Source organism: Oncorhynchus kisutch, linkage group LG23, assembly GCF_002021735.2.
Source record: "Oncorhynchus kisutch isolate 150728-3 linkage group LG23, Okis_V2, whole genome shotgun sequence".
Lineage (NCBI taxonomy): Eukaryota > Metazoa > Chordata > Actinopteri > Salmoniformes > Salmonidae > Oncorhynchus > Oncorhynchus kisutch.
In genome coordinates, this window is record NC_034196.2 from 3,409,604 (window position 1) to 3,434,935 (window position 25,332).

General features: G+C 44.1%; 1 protein-coding gene across 1 annotated transcript in view; it reads left to right on the forward strand.

The window, feature by feature from the left end:
• itga1 (integrin, alpha 1) overlaps positions 1 to 25,332 on the forward strand; it is a 108,335-nt gene that overhangs the window by 33,854 nt on the left and 49,149 nt on the right. The window contains exons 2-8 of the mRNA XM_031802717.1: positions 13,934 to 14,054; positions 19,842 to 19,954; positions 21,277 to 21,365; positions 22,077 to 22,191; positions 23,295 to 23,422; positions 24,414 to 24,562; positions 24,711 to 24,861. Of these exons, the coding sequence (XP_031658577.1) occupies positions 13,934 to 14,054; positions 19,842 to 19,954; positions 21,277 to 21,365; positions 22,077 to 22,191; positions 23,295 to 23,422; positions 24,414 to 24,562; positions 24,711 to 24,861 (866 nt within the window). The remainder of the gene's footprint in view (positions 1 to 13,933; positions 14,055 to 19,841; positions 19,955 to 21,276; positions 21,366 to 22,076; positions 22,192 to 23,294; positions 23,423 to 24,413; positions 24,563 to 24,710; positions 24,862 to 25,332) is intronic.

A 25,332-nucleotide genomic window follows, 5' to 3' on the forward strand; every position in this document is an offset into this window, starting at 1 on the left:
ATAATTGCAGGATGATGATTTATTCTGCAGAGGTTTCTGATATCCCTTTCACACACAGACTCATACACAAAATGAGTGTGAAAGTGATGTCGCCTTGTCCCCTTAATAATCAAATCAAATTGTATTTGACACGTGCGCCGAATGCAACAGGCAGTGAAATGATTACTTACAAGCCCTAAATAATGAATCCAAGTGTGTGACATGGTGGAGGGGACCAGTAACTTCATGATCAAACTTTATCATTGGAGAAGCAACAGGTTTCCTTCAAATATCATCCCAAAAAAAAAATACTATATGATCATTGGTGCAAGCTAGATACCCTTCCTAGTGTTAATAAGGTTGTATGATGTACTGCATAACACAAAGTGACTAAGCACAGTGTTAATTCCCTAACATTGACAAAGTGTAACAGCATCAGCACTAAGCACAGTGTTAATTTAAGACCGTTTTGATTTACCACTGGAGAATTTGTATAAACATTGCCTTACATTGTTTTTTACACATAATATACCACATCTTCTGTCTGCAATGGGTATGAGTAACTTTAGTGGAGAGTATTTTTCCGTCATGTGACCTGACAGTGTGCCGTGTGCAGTTGTTGTGGGGCATCAGGAAGGAGCAGAGGGGAAGTGGGGTGAGGGAGAGAGGGGAAGGGGTGGGCAGGAGATCTAGGGTTGTTGGGGTGAGAAGAGGGAGGAGGATGGTGGGAGGAGGAGGTGAAGGAGGAACGAGGAAGTAGGTGGATGGGGTAGATTACATTATCTTCACTTTAGCACAACAACATGAACAACAACAGTGGGGAAAAGAGGCTAAAGAGAGGCTAAAGAGAGGCTAAAGAGAGGCCAGACACCAGTTAGAGCAGCCAGAGCCATTAGGTTCACAAATAAGCAGCTCAGCGCAGAGGAAAGTCGAGCTCTTCAAAAGGCAACACATAGGCTGGTGGATACTGGGCAAAACAAATGTGTTTGTCGTTTTCATGTGGTATTTATGGAATTCTTATGGAATCTTCTGATGGAAATGTAATTATTTGGTTATGGAAAATTGTTCTGGTGTGCCTCTTGATGGTGTTACACAATGCTTTGAAAACAGAGAACACAGTCCATGGTATTTTCTCTGGTGTTCCAGATGTCATATCAACACCCCATCATTGCAGGCACACACACACACACACACACACACACACACACACACACACACACACACACACACACACACACACACACACACACACACACACACACACACACGTCAGGATCAGCAGTAGTCAGCAGATTCTCAAGACCCCTGAGTGGTGACAAAGTGTGTGTGCGCATGGGTGTGCGTGGGTGCACGCATGTTTTGTGCATCCGTTTTGTGCATCCGGCCGTGTGTTTCTGTGTGTGCTTCAGCCTTGCATCATCTGTGCATCAGACTGCACCAGAGCAGTGATCAGACCAGACCCTATATCCTCTCACCCCCCAGCAGGCTAGGTTAGGGCCCATCCATCACCCTGGCATCACACTGAGATGATGTGCAGGCTGCACGGGGCAGCTCATTCACATTAAACACAATCGTCAGCTATAGCAGGGCAACACGCAATGCTCTTACAGAGCCTCCACTGTATTGCCATGTTGTTCTCCTCCAAGACATGCTTTTTTCCCCACTAAATGTTCTTCTGATCTAGGCCAGGAGGGCAACAACCAATGGATGCTTGATGTTTTTCTTAAGGACAATGTGCGTGGTTAGTCAGGATAATTGAGGTAATATGTACATGTAGGTAGAGTTAAAGTGACTATGCATAGATAGTAGACAGAGAGTAGCAGCAGTGTAAAAGAGGGGGCGGGGGGAGGGGGTAGCAATGCAAATAGTCTGGGTATCCATTTGATTAGCTGTTCAGGAGTCTTATGGCTTGAGGGTAGAAGCTGTTAAGAAGCATTTTGGACCTAGACTTGGCGCTCCGGTACCGCTTTCTGTGCGGTAGCAGAGAGAGCAGTCTATGACTAGGGTGGCTGGAGTCTTTGACAATTTTTAGGGCCTTCCTCTGACACCGCCTGGTATAGAAGCTTGACTCCAGTGATGTACTGGGCCATATGCACTACCCTCTGTAGTGTCTTGCGGTTGGAGGCCAAGCAGTTGCCATACCAGGCAGTGATGCTCTCGATGGTGCAGATGTAGAACTTTTTGAGGATCTGAGGACCCATGCCAAATCTTTTCAGTCTCCTGTTGGTGATGTGGACGCCAAGGAACTTGAAGCTCTCAACTTGCTCCACTACAGCCTGTCAAATCAAATCAAATGTTATTGGTCACATACACATGGTTAGCAGATGCTAATGCGAGTGTTGCGAAATTCTTGTGCTTCTAGTCTCCGACAGTGCAATAATATCTAATATCTAAGTAATCAATTCAACAACAACTACCTAATACACACAAATCTAAAGGGACGGAATAATACACATGTAAATATATGGATGACCGAGCAGAATAGGCCAGATACAATAGATGTTATAAGATACAGTATTTACATATGAGATGAGTAATGTAAGATATGTAAACATTATTAAAGTGGCAGTATTTAAAGTGGCTAGTGATCCATTTATTTTAGTGGCCAATGATTCGAGTTTGTATGTAGGCAGCAGCCTCTCTGTGTTAGTGATGGCTGTTTAACACTCTGATGGCCTTGAGATAGAAGCTGTTTTTCAGTCTCTGTCCCAGCTTTGATGCACCTGTGCTGACCTCGCCTTCTGGATGGTAGCGGGGTGAAAAGGCAGTGGCTCGGGTGTTTGTTGTCCTTGGTTACCTTTTTGGCCTTCCTGTGACATTGGGTGCTGTAGGTTGTCCTGGAGGGCAGGTCGTTTGCCCCCGGTGATGCGTTGTGCAGACCGCACCACCCTCTGGAGAGCCTTGCGGTTGAGGGCGGTGCAGTTGCCATACCAGGCAGTGATACAGCCCAATAGGATGCTCTCAATTGTGCATCTGTAAAAGTTTGTGATGGCTTTAGGTGACAAGCTAAATTTCTTCAGCCTCCTGAGGTTGGAACAGCGCCTTCTTCACCACACTGTCTCTGTAGGTGGACTTTTTCAGTTTGTTCTTGATGTGTACGCCGAGGAACTTAAAACTTTCCACCTTCTCCACTTCTGTCCCGTCAAAGTGGATAGAGGGGTTGCTCCCTTTGCTGTTTCCTGAAGTCCACGATCATCTCCTTTGTTGACGTTGAGTGAGAGGTTGTTTTCCTGACATCACATTCCGAGTGCCCTCACCTCCTCCCTGTAGGCTGTCTCGTCGTTGTTGGTAATCAAGCCCACTACTGTTGTGTCATCTGCAAACTTGATGATAGAGTTGGAGGCGTGCATGGCCACGCAGTCATGGGTGAACAGGGAGTACAGGAGGGGGCTGAGCACGCACCCTTGTGGGGCCCCATTGTTGAGGACTTGATTGCCTTGTGGAGGGAATAGCTACACTGTTTATATTCAGCCATATTCCCAATCATCTTTCCAAGGTTAAATGCGGTGGTTCGCGCTTTCAGTTTTGGGTGAATGCCGCCATCTATCCACTGTTTCTGGTTAGGGTAGGTTTTAATAGTCACAGTGGGTACCATCTCCAATGCACTTCCTATTAAACTCACTCACCAAATCAGTGTATAAACTGTCAATGAGAATGGTGGTGTGCTCGGTCCACCTTTTCCTGTAGTCCACAATCATCTCCTTTTGTTTAGATCGCGTTGGGGGAAAAGTTCTTATTCTGGCACCACAAGGCCAGGTCTCTGACCTCCTCCCTATAGGCTGTCTCACCGTTGGAGGTGATCAGGCCTACCACTGTTGTGTCATCGGTAAACTTAATAATGGTTTTGGAGTCATGCCTGGCCATGCAGTCATGAGTGGACAGTGAGTACAGGAGGGGACTGAGCACGCACCCCTGAGGGGTCTACGTGTTGAGGATCAGCATGGCGGCTGTGTTGTTACCTCCCCTTACCACTTCGGGGCGGCCCGTCAGAAAGTCCAGGATCCAGTTGCGGAGGGAGGTGTTTAGTCCCAGGGTCCTTAGCCTAGTGATGAGCTTTGAGGGCACTATGGTGTTGAACTCTTGAGCTGTAGTCAATGAATAGCATTCTCACATAGGTGTTCCTTTTGTCCAGGTGGGAAAGGGCGGTGTGGAGTGCAATGGAGATGGCATCATCTGTGGATCTGTTGGGCCGGTATGCAAATTGGAGTGGGTCTAGGGTTTCTGGGATAATGGTGTTGTTGCTGTGGGCCTTGACCAGCCTTTCAAAGCACTTCATGGCTACAGACGTGAGTGCTACGGGTCGGTAGTCATTCAGAGAGGTTACCTTAGTGCTCTTGGTGCAGAGGGACTGTGGTGGTCTGCTTGAAACAGGCTGGTATTACAGACTCAGTCTGGGACAGTTTGAAAATGTCAGTGAAGACACTTCCCAGTTGGTCAGCGCATGCTCGGAGTACAAGTCCTGGTAATCCGTCTGGCCCTGCGGCCTTGTGAATGTTGACCTGTTTGAAGGTCTGACGTAGTGCATCCCAAGTGGCGTTTTGTGTGTGTGTGTGTGTGTGTATCTTCTCATTCTCCTTCGGCACATCCGTTTCCAATCCAATTTCAGCGTTGGGAAGTGAGCTGGATAATGTCCTGAGCCGAGATCAGGGCTGCTGTGAAAGATTCCTGTTAGCCCAGGAGGATTTGGGGGTTCTCTCTCCCTCTCTCCTCTCGCTCTCATGTGAGAAAGCCCTGACATTTCCATATCGAGTATCAGGGCAGAAGCTGGACATCCGATGCCTTCTGATACACTCTCTTCTGAGAGAATTCATCCCATTGTCTGTCTATATGCTGTACTTAGCAGTGTTACTGTGTAGAACAGAGCATCATGCAGTGTGTTGTACAGATCATTACAACGTGTTTCAGTCTAGCAGGAAAAGGAAACAGCTTAGTGCATGATAACTGTTCTTCCCTTTCCTCATCCCATGTTGTCCGCCAAACCTTGATAAGCCCACTGCAACATTGTACATGCAAAGCTTATACAGTATATTGTTTTATCGTCTACACATCGGCACCACATATGGGACGATCTGCTACAGTATGGGTATGGACCGTTGGACCGTTTACTCACAAACCTTGCTGCCCACTTCTCAAATTACACTCATGACTATTTGCTTTAGGTTGCCTTTGGGGAGATAGAGGATGTGAAGGATATTTTTAGTCTCTCCGTGAAATGTCTATTCAAGCACAGCTCCCTTTAGACTGCCTAGGGCCCAGCTGTGTGCTGTAAGTTAGCTCTGCTGATCAGCCCTTTTTGAGCATCTGTTGTGAATGTTTGGATGTGGGTTTGGAATAGGGTGTGGGTGTGTGATAGAACATAATTGGGGATGGATGGGGAGTTTGGAGTCGACCCCGGTCCCCCTGATTGAAGGGGGGATTCTGGGATGAAAGCCTTGACAACCGGCAGGGAGTATTATGTCATTCCGGGGGCGGCGACTTGTATTCCTATTCCTTGTTCCGGGCCAATAAAAATCAGCGCTCCAAGGAATACATCTGGAAGTTCCAGTTCCTATATGGAATCAGATATGGCAGGCATCTCTGTGGACTCGATATACATTTACATCCACACACAGTGAATGAATGGGAATAGTCTCAGTTGAATGAATAAGTCAATCGGAGAGGTTTCAATTGACATTCAATTGAGGCATTATGTTACGGTATGGTTTCCATTGTTGTCCATGTTTAATGTACAGCATCCTCTGCCTACACACATTCCAGCTAACACTTGACTTGACCCACACGAGTCAGCTTATGTTTACTCAGCCCAGTCTTCATTGCATATTAAAACGGATAGTACAACCTACACACACACACAATTACTTTACTTAGAGATTGACCAGGGCCTATAGATAAATAGCCACATCTATGAGTAGAGATGACTTTGTAGCTTAATTACATAACCATCAAAACAGTGACTAAGCAAATAGATTAATTGCTGACAATGTACGGAAGTGAGCGCAGCAGAGGTTGAAGCCACTCCATGCCAACAAATGGAACAGAGTCCGGCTGAGATGGAATCCATCTCATTAGAGAGCAGAGCAGTGTGCTGCTGACGTATCTGAATCCTTTCCACTGGTCGGATGGGTCAAACACGAGCCAACTGATTTAGTATCAGTTTTTATCACATCAGTCTTTCTTAGCCTGAACTGAGTTAGTGACCATCATCTGCTTAGGAGGGTGAAATGCCAGACATTGAAAAGTTTGACTGCTCCATATGTTGGAGTGGACCAGCAGCACCTCTGCCAGATGACTGATTTAGAAGTTTTATCCAATTATCAAGGCACACCTCATCGCTAGCCTGAACTGATTTGGTGACCAGAGAGAGCTACCTGGGAGGGTCAAATGTCAGATGCTGATATAGGATCAGTTATAACATTGCCCACCACCCTCTTTCCACATGTTGTTACGTTACAGCCTTACTCTAAAATTAATTTAAAATGTATTTCTTCATCAATCTACAGTACACACAATACCCCATAATGACAAAGCAAAAACATTATACAGAAATATTTACAAATGTATTACGAATAAAAAACTGAAATCACATTTACGTAAGTATTCAGACCCTTTACTCAGTACTTTGTTGAAGCACCTTTGGCAGCGATTACAGCATCTAGTCTTCTTGGGTATGATGCTACAAGCTTGGCACACCTGTATTTGGGGAGTGTCTCAAATTCTTCTCTGCAGATCCTCTCAAGCTCTGTCAGTGTGAATGGGGAGTGTTGCTGCACAGCTATTTTCAGGTCTCTCCAGAGATGTTCGTTCGGGTTTCAAGTCCTGGCTCTGGCTGGGCCACTCAATGACATTTAGTTGTCCCGAAGCCACTCTTGCGTTGTCTTGGCTGTGTGCTTAGGGTTGTTGTCCTGTTGGAAGGTGAACGTTTGCCCCAGTCGGAGGTCCTGAGAGTTTTCATTAATGATCTCTCTGTACTTTGCTTCGTTCATCTTTGCCTCAATCCTGACTAGTCTCCCAGTCACTGCCTCTGAAAAACATCCCCACAGCATGATGCTGCCACCACCATGCTTCACCGTAGGGATGTTCCCAAGTTTCCTCCAGACGTGATGCTTGGCATTCAGGCCAAAAGGCTCAATCTTGGTTTCCTCAGACCAGAGAATCTTGGTCTCATGGTCTGAGTTTTTAGGTGCCTTTTGGCAAATTCCAAGCGGGCTGTAATGTGCCTTTCACGGAGGAGTGGCTTCCGTCTGGCCACTCTACCATAAAGGCCCGATTGCTGCAGAGATGGTTGTCCTTCTGGAAGGTTCTCCCATGTCCAAGAGCAACTCTGGAGCTCTGTCAGAGCTGTCAAAGAACATCAGGTTCTTTGGTCAACTTCTTCCATTTATGAATGATGGAGGCCACTGTGTTCTTGATTATCTTCAATGCTGCATAAATGTTTTGGTACCCTTCCCCAGATCTGTGCCTCAACACAATCCTGCCTTGGCGCTCTACGGACAATTCCTTCGACCTCATGGTTTGGTTTTTGCTCTGACATGCGCTGTCAACTGTGGGACCTTATATAGACAGGTGTGTGCCTTTCCAAATCATGTCCAATCAATTGAATTTACCACATGTGGACACCATTCAAGTTGTAGAAACATCTCAAGGATGATCAATGGAAACCTGAGCTCAATTTCGAGTCTCATAGCAAAGGGTCTGAATACTTACGTAAATAAGGTAGTTCCTTCTAAAAACTTTGTCATTATGGGGTATTGTGTGTAGATTGCTGAGTTGTTTTGTTCTTTAATCCATACTTTCCTAAGGCACTGTATGCAACTGCCTAACTATTATTTAAAAGCATGTTTGAGCTAAATCCCTTATCCCTTGTACAAATAAACTCACATATTGAGTGGTTGGAGAGTTGGACTAGTAACCGAACGGTTGCTAGATCAAATTCCCAAGCTGACAAGGTAAAAATCTGTCGTTCTGCCCCTGAACAAGGCAGTTAACCCACTGTTCCTAGGCCGTCATTGTAAATAAGAATTTGTTCTTAACTGACTTGCCTAGTTAAATAAAGGTTAAAAAAAACATGTATAAAATAACAAAGATAATGTTAACCCACATTTTACAATGATACCTAATGTAGCTTGCAATTTATATGTCAAATTGTTGGCATGAATGATGTTCTCATTATTTTCTACACATTGAGACTAACACGAATTGTAAATGTAATAATTGTGCATTCATTTCAGTACACATTTAGCCCGTAACAGGGTTGACAGTTAGATAACAGGGTTGACAGAACAACATATTTTACCATGTCATCTGTGTGCCTTTTCAAATTAAGATATAAACATCCCCATGAAATAAGAAACATAGATATTATGTTTGCTGAAAAAAAATTGTATTTGCCATTGAAGCAGTTGTTTTTTCAAATGTTTGTTGACGTTCACTGTCCCTAAGTAAGAAAACAACTAAATCAATTTTAAACTAAGTAAAGTTTTAACATCAATGCCGTTAACATTCGTCAAGTTTGGACCACACTTGTTTCAGAATTTCAACTCAGCAGCAGTTGCTGGCGGTCCCATGATATCTGTAAATATAGCATTCACATAGTTAAATCAATGTGTAGAGCTTTGCACGAGTTTAATAACTTTAATAACTTTCTTTGGTGTTATTTCCCTCTCAAAAAATGATATTTGGAGAAGATCAAAAACAAGCAAAAATGACCCCAGCCACTATCATCTTGGCTGCTGTAGGTTCATTCACCTCAGTCGATCTACAAATACATTGCCTATTAGCTGTAGCTGTTCAGTCAGTTGTAATGATGAATTGCATAAAATCATCAGCTCTTTTCTCAAATCACATAGCGCTCACATTTGTATTCCTAGGCATTACTAATCAAGCTCCGCACACAGATGATTCTATTATCACATTCACGTGAAATGTTAGAGTATTACTTACGATTCTGTATTAATATCAGTGATGTAGTGGTAAAAAAGGTGGGTAATGGGCAAACTATAAACTCCAGTGGGCGATCGAGGTAAGACGAACAATGTTTATAATTGTGTTCTTTGCATTTTGAATGCATTTTAATGTAGGCCTATAGGGGAAAGCTGTTCATATTGAAACATGTTTTTTTTCCATTGCTAACTTGTTTGATAAGATTAGTATAGGTTTTCTTACGGGACGACACATGGGGCCCCAACCCCACGTTTGGGAACCACTGTACTAACCTATGCTGGTAGACAAGTCAGGATCATGGGATGGTTTTAAAAATGGCCTTTTGTCTGGCATCTCGCAAACACACTGTCAACAGCGTCTCTAGTTGCCTACTTGAGCCGAGTCCGAGCTGGGGTAGTTCGTTTCACGTCTCAGGCCCTCGAGGGCGGAGGGCGGAGGGCGGAGTTAGCCGTTTGAATGTGCTTGTAAAAAGGCAAATCCGGGAGGCAAATCTGGGAGACGCAGGCGAACATAACGAACAAACCACTGTTCATGATTCCAATTATTCGCAGAGGCAGGCGCGATTAGAACTCAGTCAGATCAAGAGTATAAGCGTTCTGAGCTTTGATCCAACCTGGGAGAATTATTTAGACGTTGACCCGTAATTGACTTTCTTTATTGTGTACGACATATATTTGTTTATTTTAAAATGACCGAGCCCCGGGCTTCGGGGGCCTCTTAAGTAGTTACGTCCCAGCCTGCGTGTCTTCTACCTTTTTAAAGCTTTTACTCAATCAAGAGCATTGTTGTCCACAAATGTCCTCAAATGTTATCCACCATGTTAACTACCGCACGTCTTTCATTTGGTTAAGATCTGTTTGTGAGCTTGGGGGTGGCACTAGGCTGTTAGGCCCTATCACTGTGTAACCTGCATCACCGTGTCTTATTTGATTATGGGATGTGTAAATGACTTACTCCTCCATCCTGTGCTCAGTGTCCAGAGACGATGGATATGAGATTGGTTATTCTGGGAGCCACTTCAGGGTATATTTGTGCCTTTTGGCAGTCTTTGGCCGACGATTTGGGAGCTGGATACACACGATGAGCTTCCTCTGCAGTCTCCGATGTGGCTTGTAAACAACAGACATCGTCTGCGTCCCAAATGACACCCTATTCCCTATGTAGTGAAATACTTTTGACTGTTCAAAAGTAGGGCACCATGTAAGGAATAGGGTGTCATTTGGGATGCCGCCAAAGTCTGTTGTTTACAAGCCACATCGGAGACTGCAGAGGAAGCTCATCGTGTGTATCCAGCTCCCAAATCATCTCATACCCCCCAAATAAAACGTCTGCTCCCAAAGACAACAGAGACCGATGATGACCAGCAATAATGTCCGTGCTGATGTTCACAGGGGCATTCAGGTCAGCCAGGGGTGGTGCAAAGAACAGCTCTCTAGCAAAACAGAGACTGATGACCATCCACATCCATGATGACTACAGGCAGGGCCATTCAAACTGTTCTCCTCGTTCCCAGGCTAATTGCGTACGGAACCGACTTGCTTCCGAGCTACAGTAAGGGAGGAAGTCGGGTTTTGTGAGACTGGGACAGAGGTGATGCCAAGGAAACGGAGCCTGATTATAAGACCAACCGTGTCCAGTCGTGTCATAGGGATGTACTGTATTCACAAAGGTGATGCAAAGACAGGATAGACTCAGGACAGAACAAAGCTGGTGTAAAGTACAGCTCCTTCTCAAACAAAGTTGCTTCCTAAGATAACCACTCAAACTCAGGACAGAGGTGGTGGTGGTGAGGATGCAGAGAAAAATGGAGACCGATGAGCAACCACGTCTCGTTTGGTCTCAGGGAGTTGGGAGCATTCACACTCAGGAAAGAGAAGAGCTGGTGCAACGAGAATGACTAGTTTTGGAGGAAGGCCCATGGTGTCTGAGTGGCTGCAGTGTACAGACCACTTAATATGTTTAATTAAGAGGCCTCTATAAAAGGGCTGTTGGACAGAATGTGCGCCACCAAAGTAGATGAAGCACTGGAACTGGAGAGTGGCCTGGGAATGGGAGCACTTACAGTACATACCGTGAGCTTTGTAAGGAAGGCCTGTGGCTAACTGGTTGCACATGAACCATTCATATTAACCATGTCTGCTCTGCTCTCTGACACACACTAGAGTAGAGTGCTGTACAGTACACTGATCCAAAATCAAATCAAATTTTATTTGTCACATACACATGGTTAGCAGATGTTAATGCGAGTGTAGCGAAATGCTTGTGCTTCTAGTTCCGACAATGCAGTAATAACGAACAAGTAATCTAACTAACAATTCCAAAAAAACTACTGTCTTATACACAGTGTAAGGGGATAAGGAATATGTACATAAGGATATATGAATGAGTTATGGTACAAAGCAGCATAGGCAAGATACAGTAGATGATATCGAGTACAGTATAACATATGAGATGAGTATGTAAACAAAGTGGCATAGTTAAAGTGGCTAGTGATACATGTATTACATAAGGATGCAGTCGATGATATAGAGTACAGTATATACATATGCATATGAGATGAATAATGTAGGGTAAGTAACATTATATAAGGTAGCATTGTTTAAAGTGGCTAGTGATATATTTACATAATTTCCCATCAATTCCCATTATTAAAGTGGCTAGAGTTGAGTCAGTGTCATTGACAGTGTGTTGGCAGCAGCCACTCAATGTTAGTGGTGGCTGTTTAACAGTCTGATGGCCTTGAGATAGAAGCTGTTTTTCAGTCTCTCAGTCCCAGCTTTGATGCACCTGTACTGACCTCGCCTTCTGGATGACAGCGGGGTGAACAGGCAGTGGCTCGGGTGGTTGATGTCCTTGATGATCTTTATGGCCTTCCTGTAGCATCTGTTTGCTTCTGTTTGTCTGTTACAAATACATCATGGACTAACCCAGCAAACCAAAATGGGTTCTGTGAATGTTCCCAGAACATTCATTAGGTTGCCCCAAAAAGTTATAATAACATAAAAACTGTCCAGTTGTGCTGGTGATTATATAATGTTTGTATAAAACATTTGCCTGATGTTGCAAGAACGTTCCCAGAACACATTTGGTCTGTTCCTTAAAGATTCCCAGAATATTTCATGGTTGTGGGAACATTAGGAGAACATTGCTGTAATGTTTTCTCAGAACCATTTCTATTGCTCCCACATTTTCTTTTGTGGCAGTATGTTCTAAAACCATTACTAGGACATTGTGTTATTACATTACCTGGAAACCTAATAAGAACCATAGGGAAATGTTCTGTGGTGGTTGTTACAGATCTTGTGCACAACATATTAGTGAACGTTGGGAGACATTTCCAAGAATATTTCATTTGAAATGCTTTCTGAAAGAAAAAAAAACATTTCGTTATGAAAAACATTATTTGAATGATCGATAAAAGCCTAACTAGAACGTAATGTCCAGGGAATGTTCCCGGGTTTGCTGGGAAGGCTTCCTGCATGGGTCTATGTCTAGCTCCAAGCGTAGTATAAAGTGAATATGAACTCCCACAGCTGATCTCCATATACTGTCGGCTACTACAGTATGTTATTGGGATGTTTTGCTGTGGGATGTTCGATCATACTCATTAGAGGACAAGTGTCCTCTGTGAGTTACTGTGTTTGGTCTTCGTGTTTCGTCACCCCTACTAACCTGTTTCTTGGCCCACGTTTGCAGTGAGCTGCTAATCCTAAAGTCTCCCTCACGAATCTGGGAATTTAATACAATACTCTGTCAGGGGTGCGTAACTGGTGGCAGGGAAGTCAAACGCAGGAGAGCAGAACTTGGTAAATAGCCGGAGCCGTTTAATGTACATCACTACCGGCATACAAAAATAACAAAACACATAGGCACAAGATCCGTCTCGCACCAGTCACAGAAAGCACACGTACTTACAATAAACAATTCCCGACAAGGACATGGGGGGGGGGTGACAGAGGGAAAGTATACAACATGCAATTAGGGAATTGAAACCAGGTGAGTGAAGACAAGACAAAACAATTGGAACAAGAAAAATGAATCGGTGATGGCTAGAAGGCCGGTGACGTCGACCGCCGAACACCGCCCGAACAAGAAGAGGCAACAACTTCAGTAGAAGTCGTGACACTGTGAAATTCACAAAAAATGAAAAGGCAATGAGATGTCGTCGAGGACTACATTTAGATATTTAGCGACTATGTATTTTAGTTCAGGAGCTCAGTAGCAGACTGAGGATGGGGTCTGGAGAAGAAGTCATTGTGCTAGAGCAAGGGGTATTCAACTCGTACCCTACGAGGTCCGGATCCTGCTGGTTTTCTGTTCTACCTGTTAATTGCACCCACCTGGTGTCCTTGTTCTAAATCGGTCCCAATGGGGGGAAAAATGCAGTGGAACTGGCTTCGACATCCAGAGTTGAGTTTGAGGGTCCTAGAAAGTCAGATGTCAATGGAGGTAGACGGGGTCTCTGACAGACATTATTCTCTTATGATGACATTGCTCTGGCTTCTTTTGACACTGGAAGGGCACTCTCTGTACAGTAGATATGGTTATGATTTCCATATTTGACTCCCATCCCTAGCACCTTTTGTATTCTAAACAATTCAATGCACAATGCTTTATTTGCACGACAAACATTACATGTGTATCGCCATAGCAACAACATACAAGAAGAAAAAAAACGTTTAGAAAATGTTTTGATAAACCCATGGAACACGTTTTATAAAACAAATTGGGCTGAAAGTGGGGAAAGTAAACAGTTCATCATCCTGTATTTGTGCAACTGGCTTTTTATTGCTTCTGGTTTTTTTCCTGAAACATATTGTATAACTATTTATGCATATATTTTTCTGCTTGCCAATAACTTCTCTGTAAATATGAAGTTCATTGATACTGAAATGTTTTGTTTTACAAAATTACACAATTTGTTAACATTATTCTTGTTAAAAGCTTATAGCTCTTTTCTCCAATGAGACATTTTTGATTGCTCTGTAGTAACACCATTTTCATTTTCTTGCAGCGTTGCTACCGTGTGTGTTCTCCTTTAACGTGGATGACAAGAATGGGCTGAATTTCCATGGTTCGCTGGAGGACATGTTTGGATACTCAGTCCAGCAGTTTGAGAACAGTGAAGGGAAATGGTGAGTCAACTCATGTTATCCTCCACATAGTGATAGTTTTCTTTGAAATACTTAAGCTGCCATTGATTTAGTTTGGTTCCATGGATGGAACCAATGGAATAGTCCCAAAAGTGTAAAAAGCAAACTCTGCCCATCTGGCACTCCAGGCAGGCTCAATGAAATGCTCAAAGTATTTAAGGGGCAATCCGTTTCTACATCAATTTTTTGACTTTTAATGGCATTCAAATTCCAATTCTCTTCAATGATGTTCAATTAGTAGCATTTCAAATTGGAATTGTTTACTTTCTGAATTGACTGGAATTTAAATGGAATTGGCCCCAACCCTGACAGTAGTTTGGTTTCCTGTTAACAAGACAACTTCAACATTGAGATATCTTAAAATACTGACTGCATTACATGACTCATGGGTCTCTCCCTGTAAGGTTGACTGTTTCTACTATTTTCAAACATCTTTACCAAAATCACAAAAAAAAGTTATTTGTAAGGCTGGTTTTATCTAGAACCCTTTACACAAGAACCGTTTTTGGAAGGAAGGGTTCTTTTGAATATTCTTTGGAAGTCAAGAAGGGTTCTGCATAGAACCATATAATGCTTGGGTCTCGAGTGTCGGGTACATTTTTACTCGGCCTTGACTCGGTCTCGGACAATTTGTACTCGTCATTTCTTCTCGAGACCAGCAGAGGAAATCATACAGCTTAAACAGCTTCCATTAAATCAGCATATAAAACCACTTCGCCAGGCCAAATACCGTATGTATGATCCTTTCGCGAAACATGACTATCTTATCGCCTATTAACCTGCGCTTCCTACTTTACTTGTAACATTACTGTTCTTTACTTTCGTTGAAAAACATCCTAAACCCTTGTCGCGCTCGTCAGAATTTCCTTTTAATAATTCCTATTAATAAGGGGAGACATAGGCACCAGAACGGATAATGCTACCAACAACCATAACCACATTGCTTACACAACCTATGGTAGCCTACAAAAACACAACCATTAGTCTAAGCATTTCCCAATCGAAATGTACTACTACTACCGTGATACTCAGTATAAAGCACTTCAATTCGGCAGGCAGACCGGTGCACTGGTCGCCGGGTTATCGACTCGTCGTGCAGGCCAATCAGCCACTCAAAACGTTCTTGAGCGGCAACAAATCTGCTCAATTAGCTGATTTGCTTTCCATACACCCACTCCTTCGGACAAACCGGCTCATACTGCTGTCGCCATATTGGGCTGCATCTACCCATACTTGACACAAAGTGATTGGTTGATTCCACTGTCACTCACAAGTTCTGCCCAGTGGAATGGCGGAGGCCTTCTACCTAGCTTCTGATGGCATGGCTAATGGCTGATTTAGCTAGCTATACTAAACAAAGATATAAACGCAACATGTAAAGTGTTGGTCGCATGATTTCACGAGCTGAAATAAAATTTCCCAGAAATGTTCCATACACACAAAAAAACAAAAAGCTTATTTCTCTCAAATGTTTTTGTACTTAATTTGTTTCCATCCCTGTTAATGAGCATTTCTCAATTGGCAAGATAATCCATCGACCTGACAGGCATATCAAGAAGCTGATTAAACGGCATGATCACTACACAGGTGCACCTTGTGCTGCAGACAATAAAAGGCCACTAAAATGTGCAGTTTTGTCACAAGTTTTGCAGGTGCGTGCAATTGGCATGCTGACTGCAGGAATGTCCAAATCAAATCAAATTTGATTTGTCACATACACATGGTTAGCAGATGTTAATGCGAGTGTAGTGAAATGATTGTGCTTCTAGTTCCGACAATGCAGTAATAACCAGTAGTAATAACCGAGTAATCTAACTAACAATTCCAAAACTACTACCTTATACACACAAGTGTAAAGGGATAAAGAATATGTACATAAAGATATATGAATGAGTGATGGTACAGAACGGCATAGGCAAGATGCAGTAGATGGTATCGAGTACAGTATATACATATGAGATGAGTATGTAAACAAAGTGGCATAGTTTTAAAGTGACTAGTGATAAAAGAGTGCAGTATATACGTAGACATATGAGATGAATAATGTAGGGTATGTAAACATTATATTAAGTAGCATTGTTTAAAGTGGCTAGTGATATATTTTACATCAATTCCCATTATTAAAGTGGCTGGAGTTGAATCAGTGTGTAAGCAGCAGCCACTCAATGTTAGTGATGGCTGTTTAACAGTCTGATGGCCTTGAGATAGAAGCTGTTTTTCAGTCTCTCGGTCCCAGCTTTGATGCACCTGTACTGACCTCGCCTTCTGGATGATAGCGGGGTGAACAGGCAGTGGCTCGGGTGGTTGTTGTCCTTGATGATCTTTATGGCCTTCCTGTGACATCGGGTGGTGTAGGTGTCCTGGAGGGCAGGTCGTTTGCCCCCGGTGATGCGTTGTGCAGACCTCACTACCCTCTGGAGAGCCTTACGGTTGTGGGCGGTGATACAGCCCGACAGGATGCTCTCGATTGTGCATCTGTAGAAGTTTGTGAGTGCTTTTGGTGACAAGCCGAATTTCTTCAGCCTCCTGAGGTTGAAGAGGCGCTGCTGCGCCTTCTTCACGATGCTGTCTGTGTGGGTGGACCAATTCAGTTTGTCTGTGATGTGTACGCCGAGGAACTTAACTTACTACCCTCTCCACTACTGTTCCATCGATGTGGATAGGGGGGTGTTCCCTCTGCTGTTTCCTGAAGTCCACAATCATCTCCTTAGTTTTGTTGACGTTGAGTGTGAGGTTATTTTCCTGACACCACACTCCGAGGGCCCTCACCTCCTCCCTGTAGGCCGTCTCGTCGCTGTTGGTAATCAAGCCTACCACTGTTGTGTCGTCCGCAAACTTGATGATTGAGTTGGAGGTGTGCGTGGCCACGCAGTCGTGGGTGAACAGGGAGTACAGGAGAGGGCTCAGAACGCACCCTTGTGGGGCCCCAGTGTTGAGGATCAGCGGGGTGAAGATGTTGTTACCTACCCTCACCACCTGGGGGCGGCCCGTCAGGAAGTCCAGTACCCAGTTGCACAGGGCGGTGTCGAGAACCAGGGTCTCGAGCTTGATGACGAGTTTGGAGGGTACTATGGTGTTAAATGCTGAGCTGTAGTCGATGAACAGCATTCTCACATAGGTATTCCTCTTGTCCAGATGGGTTAGGGCAGTGTGGTTGAGATTGCATCGTCTGTGGACCTATTTGGGCGGTAAGCAAATTGGAGTGGGTCTAGGGTGTCAGGTAGGGTGGAGGTGATATGGTCCTTGACTACAGCTGTTGCCAGAGAATTGACTGTTCATTTCTCTATCATAAGCCGCCTCCAATGTCGTTTTAGAGAACTTGGAAGTACGTCCATGTGTAACCATGCCAGCTCAGGACCTCCACATCTGGCTTCTTCACCAGATTGTCTGAGGCCAGCCATCCGGATAGCTGATTAAACTGAGGAGTATTTCTGTATGTATTAAAACCTAATTCTGATTGACTGGGCCTTGCTCCCCAGTGGGTGGGCCTATGCCCTCCCAGGCCCATCCATGGCTGTGCCCCTCATGTGAAATCCATAGATTAGGGCCTAATGAATGTATACATATTGACTGGTTTCCTTACATGAACAGTAACTCAGTAAAAGCTTTTAAATTGTTGCATGTTGCGTTTATATTTTTGTTCAATATAATCCTTTTTCAACAAAAACTGAAGAGATTGAATCAGAATTGAAAAGAATAATGTAATAATAATAATAATTATTAGACTAATAAGGCTGGTGGAACCATTCATAGAGGTTTCTAGGAAGAACCCTCCAAAGATTAAAAGGGTTCTTGGTAGGACCCTTCATAGACGGTTCTTGGAAGAAACTTTAGATGTTAAAATGGTTCTCGGCAAAACCCTTCATAGAGGGTTCTAGGTAGAACCATATACAGGCTGTTCTTTGAAGATCCCTACATAGATCGTTCTATGTAGAACCCTCTGCAAAGGGTTCTACCCAGCACCAAAAAGGGTTCCCCAATGGGGACAAACTGAAGAACCCTGTATGATTCTACTTAGCACCTTTTTTTAAGAGTGCAGTCCTGTGGTCAAGACACTGGCTCAAATAAAGAGTCCCTCCCTCCCTCCATCCCTCCAAGTGTATCAGTTAGGCCTGCAGCTACACCGTCTGTCTCATAAAGAGCCCCCCCTCCCTCCGCCTGTTAAGTGGAAACAACCCACCAGAATATGCACCCAGTCTGCCAGTAAAGGCACCGTGAAACCACGCGTCTCTGGGCCCTCTCTTAATTGGTGAAGGAGCACATTTTTACATGCTAGTTAACTCAGTCTGTCTCCCTTTAGAGAAAGGTACAGTCCCCACATACAGAGAGACAGCCGGTCCCCACACTACGCCACTAGAGGCTCATACATTGTGATCCCGGCCCCTAACTAACTAGCTCACTATCCCCCTTTTTGTTACATGCTAGTAAACTACATCTGCCTCATTTAGAGAAATGAACAGTCCACCTCAGACAGAGAGACAGCCGGTCTCTATAGTTCTCTACTGGAGTCCCTTACAGTGTGACCCTGGCCCCTAACTAACTAGCTCACTATCCACATACATTCAGCTGGAATGGGTTTGTTAAGCTCATATGGGATCAGTTACGGTGATTTAGTCCTTCCCAATCAGCAGGAGCAACTGTGATGATGGACGATCCCACAGCTTTCTCGTGTAGATAAGACTCCTATAGGCCCAGTTACTCTCACTTATACACAGATACCATTGTGTAACGAGTGACGAGGGGTATATGTTCCGATATGCATACTGGCGTACCACTTTAAGGCATTTTCACACTGTCAATTTCACACAGTGATAATGTAAAGAAAGACCTGATAGTTCCAGTTAAATTATAATAACCAGATACCTATGTATACGATTGATGAAGATATGATCCTTCCATTATACATACTAGCATACCTTAGAATGCATGGCTATATCATAGCTTCATTCTAAGAAAAGTATGCTAGTAGTATGTATGTGTGGATATTGGAACAGAGCCTTATTTGGGTTGGTAATTCACAGAAACCACCATTGGAGACAAAGGGAGAGAGAGATTGTGTCTCGATGCCTGTGTTACTTAACCTGGGTTACTGTAGATGTGAGGAGAGTTATCAATCACAGATGGCACGGCCCCAATTGAAGGCTCTCATTTAGAATGAGTGCTGTCGCTGAAAGTGAGCCAGGCCCAGTGTGGATCAGGCACAGATGTTCTCTGTGCAGTGTGTCACTTAGCTGTGAGCTTTTGAGATGATGACTGCTTTCTCTCCCTCAGGTGGCTGTGATTCCAGAGAGCCGATTGTGTTCCCGCTGGGTGCACCCTCTTTAGTTGATCAGCGGTCATTAGGAGAGTGGAATGTTAATTAGGCGAACTGTTTACGTGCTAGCAGACAACTAGCTCAGCTTAGCGTTATATCGTACCCACAAGATTTCGGGTGAGAGAGAACCAGCATTGGACCACACAGATTACACTCGCAACAACAGAGCCCAGCTAACAAGCTGTACTCCGATGTAAAAGCGTGAGTTACTCGCTCAGAAATACATAAACAATGTTATGACGAGTAAACATAGTAGGGGTAAAGTGCTAAATTGTGTACTTTCCACTGCACAACAAGCATTTTAGATCATTTTTGTAATACATTTAAATGGCCTTTTTCGTGGGAAAACACAAAACCCAACGCTAGGTCGTTGAGAGGAACTCTAGTTGTTGTTTTTATGTTTATGCTGGGTGGGTATGGAATACTAACCTCTTCCCCTGTTTCTGTCTTTAAAGGGTACTTATCGGTTCTCCCTTGGCCGGCCAGCCAGCCAAACGGACTGGAGATGTCTACAAATGCCCTGTGGATCGAGGACCAAACCCTAAATGTATCAAACTGGAGCTGCCTGGTGAGCCCTCCTTTACAGTGTGTGTATGTGTTTGCATATGTGGGTTGCATGGGATTGCTATTGATACTCCCTCTATTAGCTGCGTCTGAGTTGAGGTTTTAGCAACCAAACACACAGCCTCGCATCGTCCAGTGTGCTGGTCTGGGACTCCCTGCCTTGTGTGCTGGACAGGACGTGAGCCAAAGCAGCAGCACAGGAAGACACCACATAAACAGGATTTGAATGTCTCATCTCATTCACTCATAATTATATCATGCTAACCAGATAACCCGCATGCTGCCTCTGCTGCATGCGCGTCGTTCACCATCCCTCGGGGCTTCTGATGGCTCGATACTGAACAGGGTTGGGGGTCAATTCCATTTCAATAAAGTCGATTTAAGGAAGTGAATTGACCGAATTGACTGAATTGAAATGGAATTCACCCCCAACCCTGATACTGACTCACTCCCAAAAGGCAGGGTTGAGATGAATTAGGATTTATCAATTTAGTGGAACAAAAATCTATTCATTTTGGGGATGTATTCAAATTCTGCAACACATTGTGTTGACATTATCTGTTGTTTGTATTTTGATGTTTATACCTATTGTTTATGTATTTTTTTATATACACAGTTTATCTTTTGTAATGTTCTCCGGTAAAATTCTAAGAATATTTGTCCACCATACAATCTGGTGAAATACAGTGTGCGCCTGACAATGATCGTATTATACTACAGCTTGACAGGGCCGTGCGTTGTTCTGCAGTCACTGGACGTGACGTGAATTATGAGTACAGAGAGAGGACATTATGAGATTAGCCTGCATGATTCCCCATAAGACGTCTTTGAAAAATGCTTCTAGACAGAGAGCACATTTGAATTATACATAGAATGCCATTTAGCAGACCCTTTTTAGCCAAAGAGACTTACAACAGTGTATTCACATACATTTGAGTATTTGTGACCCCCAGTCGGAATTGAACCCACAACCCCGGTGTAGCCAGAGCCATTATCTTACAACCACACAGGACAAATTCAGCAGACGCTGCTAACTACGCTACAGTATTTATGCTGGAATACAAAAGGTGCGTGTATGCTTTTACCAGTAAAGACGGTAGAAATAGCCCATAGCCTATGCATAATTATCTGAGGTAGATAAAATAGCCACATTTCAGTAGTGCACATCGTTAAAAATGAGGTCCGGAGAGTTCCATGGTTCTGGAAGGGTAGTCTGACTTTCTGCCTATGGGAAAATGGACAGAGGAATTTGACCAGCTGTTCTTTCTCTTCAAGGACTCTTTCTTTCTTTCACTGACTTTATTTATTTATTTCATATTTTCCCAGAAAACACAACAATTCCTAACTTACACGAAGTCAAGGATAACATGACCATGGGAACGACGCTGGTTACCAACCCTCAAGGAGGCTTTCTGGTAAGAGGCCATGTGGAAATCTAGATGTCAGCCCTGGACTGCAAGAGGCAGTACGGTTTTTACTATATGTAGAGCTGACACATATATCACACACGCACGCCAGTGGAGGCTGCTGAGGGGAGGACGGCTCATAATAATGGCTGGAAACGATCGAATGGAATGGGTTTGATGTCTTTGACGCCATTCCACGTACTCCAGCCATTACCACCAGCCCGTCCTCCCCAATTAAGGTGCCACCAACCTCCTGTGGCTCTCTCTCTCTCTCTCTCTCTCTGTGTCTCTGTGTCTCTGTGTCTCTGTCTCTCTCTCTCTCTCTCTGTCTCTCTCTCTCTCTCTCTCTCTCTCTCTGTGTCTCTGTCTCTCTGTCTAGAAGAATGGGTCTGAGTATTTATAATGATGACATAAGATATACATTACAAAGCCCGGATCTGACCAGAACTTTCCCCCTCTGCCACTTCACTGGGCTTGTACCTCACTGCTCATATAAGGACTGTTGACTAGAGAGTCCTAGCCTATCAGATACTGTACTTCGGAGAGTCAGTTACTCGTCAGGGTCCAGGTTAACCCAGTGAGCATGTGTGTGTAGTGTTCATGTTCTCATGATGAGGTAACGTTAGTGCTGCTTCTTCAAAACGTTTCAGGGGGAATGTCCTAATGACCTTATTTCAGATTCCGCCGTGACGCGCGTGTGTGTGTACTATTTTTGTCCAGGCTTGTGGTCCCCAGTACGGCTACATGTGTGGTCAGCAGACGTACATCTCTGGGGTATGTACCAACGTCAGCTCAACCTTCCAGGTACTCAACTCCATCGCCCCGGCCGTGCAAGGTACAGGACAACAAAACACACACACCGAGAACTACAGTCAGACCAGTGCTGCATGATCCCTCACCTTGGTGTTCCTTTTACATCCTTCCCCAGACAGACCAGAGCAGAGCTTTCTCTCTCTACACCCCCCCCCCCCCAACCCATTCCTCTCTTCACCCCCTAACCAACCAACCCCTCGAGCCACGTGGCCCAGAGAGAAACATGGCTTGTGTACATAAGAGCATTCCACTGAGTGTAAACTACTCTTCAGTCTCTTGCTGCCATGCATGCCCAAGTTAGGACAGATTTTGAGAGAGACTTGTCATCGCTGTCTTAACACTGCACATTGACAGCAAGAAGCCCAAACAGATATAATATTTGACTAAAACATAATCATATCAAACCTTGTATACGATCTCATTACAGTCTGTCGCTCTATTATGCAGGGGGGGGGGGGGGGGTACTTTGGAACATAAGTACAATCACTTGGAGCTGATTTGCTGGTGTTTTTATGGTATTTTATGTCCAACAAGAAGAACACAAATTTGGTCAGAAAACTTTGGGGGGCCAAGTAAAATCACCCCGCAAGGCCACCAGTTGGGGAAACCCTGGTGTGGACTATTAAACCTCAGTATAGATGAGATACAGCTTTCCACCTCTGTGTAGTCTCACTCTCAGACACTGCATTAGACATGCATTCTAAGCACATTATAGTGTAGTCTGTGGCTGTGTTCCGATATCCATTCTGGCATACTGTACCACTTAGAATGTCCTCTACTTCATTCTCAGTCGTATTCTAAAGTAGTATGCTATGGTAGTGTGGATATTGGAACAAGGCCTTTTTTTTTTTACAAGACTCAAGAGGGACTACCATAGATGGGAGAGCTTCTGGGTATTGTAGTGTTCTGCCTCTCTTCACCTCTCTCCACTGCACAAACCAACTGTTTAATGCATTTATTGTATAAAAACTGTTGGCAACTGCGGCTTTAACAGTTTAAACATTGATGTACACAACACATGTCTGTTTCCCCAACTAAATTCTACATTGCGTGTAGTATGTGCTATATTGGTTGTGTTACACAGATCATAACGTCCACATTATTTGAATCCCTCTTGTATTCCAGAGTGTGCCAAGGAGCTTGACATTGTCATGGTGCTTGATGGCTCCAATAGTATATGGCCATGGAACAGCATCATTGAGTTCCTGGTCAAGTTTCTGAAAAATATCGAAATTGGACCTAAACTGTCCCAGGTGATTTCTCCTTTCTGTATACTAGAGGAAAAAATGGGTAACACTTTAGATGACGGTACCTGTCGAAGAACCCCGTAGAAGGACCCTTTAAGAACACAGTATAACAACTCTGGGACATGACTGAGAGGGGGACAGAAGGGAGGGATGGATAGAGAAAAGAGGAGGAATAGAAAGATGCCAGCAGCAATCAATTCGCTGTCTTTTAATTATGTAACAGCACAATATATTAATAATACCTTGTTGCCGTGCCGATACGATGTCTCAGAACCACTGTTAAATCAGCACTCATACTCTTATTAGTTTAAAAGTCCAAGGGCATTATGTGTTAAATAAAGGTTACTTAAAAATATAAAATAAAAATGGTTTTATGTGAATGGAGAGTCCTTTTTAGAATACCCCTGCCTCTGGAGAGGAGCTGGTTCACAGTGGTTTAGCTTAATGGTGAAATTACAGTTTTCCTCTGTGCTGCACTGGAAAATATTGTCCTACAAAGTTCTCCCTTTATAGATCCCATATTCCATAGCTGGATAAGTACCCATGCGTGCTATATAGAGAGAATGACATCACACTAGACTCACCAGACCAAACCACATGGCCTTCTTCACCAGACTGTCTCGGAGTGTTGGGAGTGTTGGGAGTGTTGGGAGTGTTGGGAGCGTTGGAGTGTTGGAGTGCTGGAGTGCTGAAGTGTTGGGAGCGTTGGGAGCGCTGGGAGTGTTGGGAGCGTTGGGAGCGCTGGGAGTGTTGGGAGCGTTGGGAGCGCTGGGAGTGCTGGGAGTGTTGGGAGTGTGGGAGTGTTGGAAGTGTTGGGGTGTTGGAGTGTTTGGAGTGTGCCACGGGATGGGACAGTGAGAAAAGAGGGAACTGGAGAGAAGGGCAGAGAGTGAGATGAGGGTAAAGGAGATTAAAGGGAAGAGGGCGAGTGAGATGAGGGCAAATTTGTACGTTCGAGTGAGTGTCGGTCTGTCTGAATCCCTCCTTTTTGTTCCAGGTGGGCATTGTGTCATATGGAGAGCAAGTCATTCACAATGTGAACCTCAGCCAGTTTAATAACACTCTATCCCTGCTGGGAAAAGTGATGAATCTTGAACAGCAACAGGGTGTCAGGACCATGACCTTCCTGGGTATCGACACAGCAAGGTGCAGTACAAGAGTCTGGTCCTGCTCAATTTACAGAAAATGTACTTAATTTAATTGAGTTCAGTTGAATTTACTGTTCCACTCAGTTAAGTGTGTCTATTTCTTGTACAATGTGTGAAGTGCGTTAAAAATGATTTATGATTTTCAGGAAAGAGGCCTTCACCGTGGAGCGAGGGGCGCGGCCCGGGGTCAAGAAGGTCATGATAATCGTGACGGACGGAGAGTCACATGACTCTCATAACCTCAAAAATGTCACCGCAGAATGCGAGAAAGACGACATTGAGAGGTTCGGTATTGCAGTGAGTATAAGACCATGAAAACCATTATATATTAATACCTCAAACAGCCTCACCACAGTAAAAGCTGTGACATACCTTTTAGTCAGGGCAAGATCACAGTCACACAGCCCTGACAGACCTCAAAGAAACACACCGTAGTTTAGATGGTTTGGTATGAGGGTTGCAAGATCAGTCACACAGCCCTAACAGACCTCAAATAAACACACCGTAGTTTAGATGGTTTGGTATGAGGGTTGCAAGATCACAGTCACAGCCCTGACAGACCTCAAAGAAACACACCGTAGTTTAGATGGTTTGGTATGAGGGTTGCAAGATCACAGTCACAGCCCTGACAGACCTCAAAGAAACACACCGTAGTTTAGATGGTTTGGTATGAGGGATGCAAGATCACAGTCACACAGCCCTAACAGACCTCAAATAAACACACCGTAGTTTAGATGGTTTGGTATGAGGGTTGCAAGATCACAGTCA